At 48.1% G+C, this 4169-nt stretch overlaps 1 protein-coding gene across 3 annotated transcripts in view; it reads left to right on the top strand.

Annotated features, from left to right (window-relative positions):
- POLDIP3 (polymerase (DNA-directed), delta interacting protein 3) overlaps nt 1–4169 on the top strand; it is a 38402-nt gene that overhangs the window by 10878 nt on the left and 23355 nt on the right. Inside the window, exons 2-3 of one of the 3 annotated variants that reach the window (XM_011945125.1) lie at nt 1911–2301; nt 3007–3093. In XM_011945125.1, the coding sequence (XP_011800515.1) occupies nt 1911–2301; nt 3007–3093 (478 nt within the window). Of the gene's footprint in view, nt 1–1910; nt 2306–2956; nt 3094–4169 lie in introns of all 3 variants that reach the window. The other 2 variants (XM_011945124.1, XM_011945126.1) reach the window with 2 other exon arrangements.

Here is a 4169-nt window from a genome sequence, read left to right as displayed (position 1 = left end):
GGAATGCTGGCAGATTCCATGTCTGATGAGGGCCTGCCTGCTTCCTGGCTCTAGATGGTCTTTTTGCTGAGCCCTCACGTGGTGGAAGGGGCCAGGGAGCTTTCCGGGGCTTCTTCCTTATAAAGGGCACTAATCCCATTCATGAAGTCTCTGTCCTCATGACTTAATCACTTCCCAAAGGCCCCCACCTCCTACCACCATCACGTTGCAGATTAGGTTTCAACAGAGGAATTTTGGGGGGACACAGATGTTCAGTCTGTATTGCCGCCTTAGGCCTGGTACTGGCATATTGGAGACAGTGGGTGTTTTTCCATTATTTGAGGTATAACAAGATGAAGGTCCAGGTTAGCTTTTATTGGTACCAGGTAGGCTCACCTTTGGCTACACTTCTGGTATTTATTAGCAAAAGAACCGAGAGCCAGTCTCACTCCAACCACTTGAATGTGGCAATGGGAGAGTGTCAGTGACTGGCCTAGTATGAGAGATGCCTCCTGGGAGGTCCAGGCAGTGAAGTGGGAGGCAGTATAGGAACTCGTTTATGCAGCAGTTTACCCTCTAACACCAGGTCAGAGATCCTCAACATGGCTCTTCTCCAGAATCACCCATGGAGTTAAAAATGCAGATGGCCAGGCTTCCCCCCAGATTTTGGATTCAGTATCTAGGGTGGGATCTGGATAGCTCCGTATTTAAGAAGCGCCACTGGAGTTTCTGACACTCAGCCAGGGCTTGATGCTGCTTAGGAGGTGCTGGGCCCTGCAAAAGGAATGAACCCCATTCTCCTCCCCCAGCCCCACCCAGGTAGGGAGAGAAAAAAGGAAACAAGCATGTGTAATAATAGGCACAGAGGAGAGTTGGTCTGGAGAAATCAGGGAGGATTTTCCAAAGAGCACAGCTTGACATAGGAGTCCCCAGGTGGAGCTTCTGCCACAGGAGTGGCCGTTGATGGGAGCTGCTGTAGAGAGGCCTGAGAGTGGCAGGTGACAGAAGCAGCCCAGAGACCTTGGGGAGGATCTCCAGTGCCGTACTGGGGAGGGCCTTCTGTTCACTTTCAAGGCATTGTAGGCCAACAGGGGAACCCAAGACAGAGACCAGGGCCTGTTGATGGAATTTCATTCATTTCCAATTAAAAATACATATTTTATTTTAAATTCAGGAAGTGCATGTACGTGTTTGTTCCATGGATTATATTGCATACTGGTGAGGATTAGGCTTCTGGTGTACCCATTCCTCATAGTGAACCCTGAACCCATCATTTCCAATTTCAGTGGTTTCTGTGTTTGATATTTTTGCTATTACAACTTTGTCTTTCTTTCCTACCAAGTCTTTATGTTTTCTGTTTTCCTCTAGCTCTAGGCCAGACCTACAGGTTTGCTCTCTTGGTCCTAGCCCAGTAGATGGTGTCTGCCTTCCTTAAAGACACTCTTTGTTAGTCATTGAGCCTCTCCAAACCTACTTCTCCCACTGTAAAGTGGGCATAGGAAGTACTTCTCAGGGTGCTGAGAGGGCTGAGTGAGAACCTGGATGGGGATGGGCCTTGGAAACTAAAGTTACTCTTCGGATGAGTGGGATTATATTTGATGGATGTTCATTTTATTTGACTGGCATTGTTGGGAAGTTATTGTCCATGTTGGTGTCTCAAGACAAGTGGTCTAGGAAGAAAAACAGTCTTAACTAGTGATAAAACTTGCCAGCCCCTCCCTCTTAATTTTGCTCGAAATGCAAAGTTAAAAGCCGTCATGAAACCAGGAAAGGAGTCATCATGTAGGCATAATTATTTATTCAGGCACAGGCAAGGAGCTGCTTTCTGATTCTCCAGGATCTCCTCTGTCCCCAGTGTTACCACAGTTCCACTTTCATAGACTTGTTGATATCCAGATCCACTTAATATTGATTGCAATTTATATTTACAGGCTTAATGCCAGACCAGGAGTTGGAGGTGTCCGATCTCGAGTTGGGATCCAACAAGGCCTTCTCAGTCAGTCGACACGCACAGCCACCTTCCAGCAGAGATTTGATGCCCGGCAAAAGATTGGCCTCTCAGATGCCCGGCTCAAACTGGGAGTCAAGGATGCCCGAGAGAAGCTTTTGCAGAAAGATGCCCGATTTCGGATCAAAGGGAAAGTGCAGGATGCCAGAGAGATGTTGAACTCTCGCAAGCAGCAGACCACGGCACCCCAGAAGCCCCGCCAGGTCGCTGATGCCCGGGAGAAGATTAGCTTGAAGAGGAGTTCCCCTGCTGCCTTCATAAACCCACCCATTGGGACAGTGACCCCTGCTCTGAAACTCACCAAAACCATCCAGGTAAGTTGTGGCTTTTGTCATGAATTCCCAGAAAGCTAGTAACAAAGGTAGACCTGAGGCAAGGTGCCAGGAGTGATTGGGCAAAACTGTCCTCTCGAGTGTTAGTATAGCACTTTGCTCCTTACAGAGGCTGTCAGTACGTTATAGCCAAGGAACTATACAAGGAAGGAAAGGTATTATCTCAGTTCTGTATAAAAGAAAGAGGAGGCCCATAGAAATTTAGTGACTTTCCCAAGTGAGATACTGGTGGAAGAAAGAGAGAGGAAAGGACAAAAGATTTATTGAGCACATGCCATGTGGCAAGCACTTAACATACATGATCTTACAGTCCTCATTCCACCCCCAGGCCCAGTGGGATTTGGCCCCGAGTCCAGAGCACTGGCCACCCTTCACAGCTGCCACCACAGAGGGAAAGGAAACAATGTCATTTAACCTTCATAGCAGCTTTGGTAATAGGAACAGCAGCGGCCGCAGCAAACATTTACTGAGCCAAGTCCGTTAAGCCCTACATGTGCATTACCGTGTGGTCTCTGGGTTGATGATTCTTCTTTTACTTCCTGCTGTGGGGGATAAGGCCCTCCTCTGTAGTGCCTTTTACCAAAGACCAAAGCTGCATGCGCACCATGTATCAAGTTCAGTAACCCCCTCCTTCTAGAGATGCATATGGACCCTGTGGGGTGGATTCTGACCACTGAGTGTTTCCAGGTTCCACAGCAGAAAGCCATGGCACCACTTCATCCCCATCCTGCTGGAATGAGAATCAATGTTGTCAATAACCACCAGGCCAAACAGGTAGAGTGAGTGAGAGTGAGTGTGTGTGTGTACATAGTGAACATGTAGGCGTGCACATGTTTTGATGAGGCCTACTTAGGTGCATGGACTGAGACTTGCTCCCAAGGTTCCCAGTTGGTAGTATTGGAGGCAGGGTTACAGTGAACTTTTTGCAATTTAAAGAAGAAACTTTTTTTTTTTGAAACGGAGTCTTGCTGTGTTGCCAGGCTGGAGTGCAGTGGCGTAATCTTGGCTCACTACAACCTCTGCCTCCCGGGTTCAATTGATCCTCCTGCCTCAGCCTCCTGAGTAGCTGGGACTACAGGCGTGCACCACCACACAGCTAATTTTTGTATTTTTAGTAGAGATGGGGTTTCACTATGTTCGCCAGGCTGGTCTCAATCTCTTGACCTTGTGATCTGCCCACCTCAGCTTCCCAAAGTGCTGGGATTACAGGCGTAAGCCACTGCACCCAGCCAAGAAGCGACTTCTTAATAGAGGAAGGGAGGCATAGGGGGCAGAGAGGCTAATAAAGTTTTTGTTGTTGTTGTTAATTTTTTTTAAATAAAAGTTCTATGTGCTTAATATAGAAAACTTGCCAAAAGGTCCCTCAAGTTCCTATTCTCCAAAGCCAATCACTGATGAAATTTTGCCGTAGTTCCTTACATGTCCTGTCCTCCGCTCCCCCGCCTTTTTTTTTTTTTTTTTTTTCTTTCTTTCTTTTTGGAGACAGGGTCTCACTCTGTCCCCCGGGGTGGAGTGCAGTGGTGCAGTCATGGCTCAATGCAGCCTTGACTTTCTGGGCTCAAATGATCGTCCCACCTCAGCCTCCTGAGTAGCTGGGATCACAGGTGCATACCACCACATCTGGCTAATTTTTGTAGAGATAGAGTCTTGCCATGTAGCCCAGGCTGGTCTCCAACTCCTGGGTTCAGTCGATCCTCCTGCCTCGGCCTCCCAAAGTGCTGGGGTTACAGGCACAGCTGTGAGCCACCATGCCCAGCCTGTTTTTTTGTTTTTTGTTTTTTTGAGACGGAGTTTCGCTCTTGTTGCCCAGGCTGGAGTGCAGTGGCGCAATCTCAGCTCACCACAACCTC

The sequence above is a fragment of the Colobus angolensis genome, unplaced genomic scaffold (genome assembly GCF_000951035.1).
Source record: "Colobus angolensis palliatus isolate OR3802 unplaced genomic scaffold, Cang.pa_1.0 Scaffold239, whole genome shotgun sequence".
NCBI lineage: Eukaryota > Metazoa > Chordata > Mammalia > Primates > Cercopithecidae > Colobus > Colobus angolensis.
Note: the sequence above shows the minus strand (reverse complement) of the source record. Positions and strands in the feature narration are given on the sequence as shown.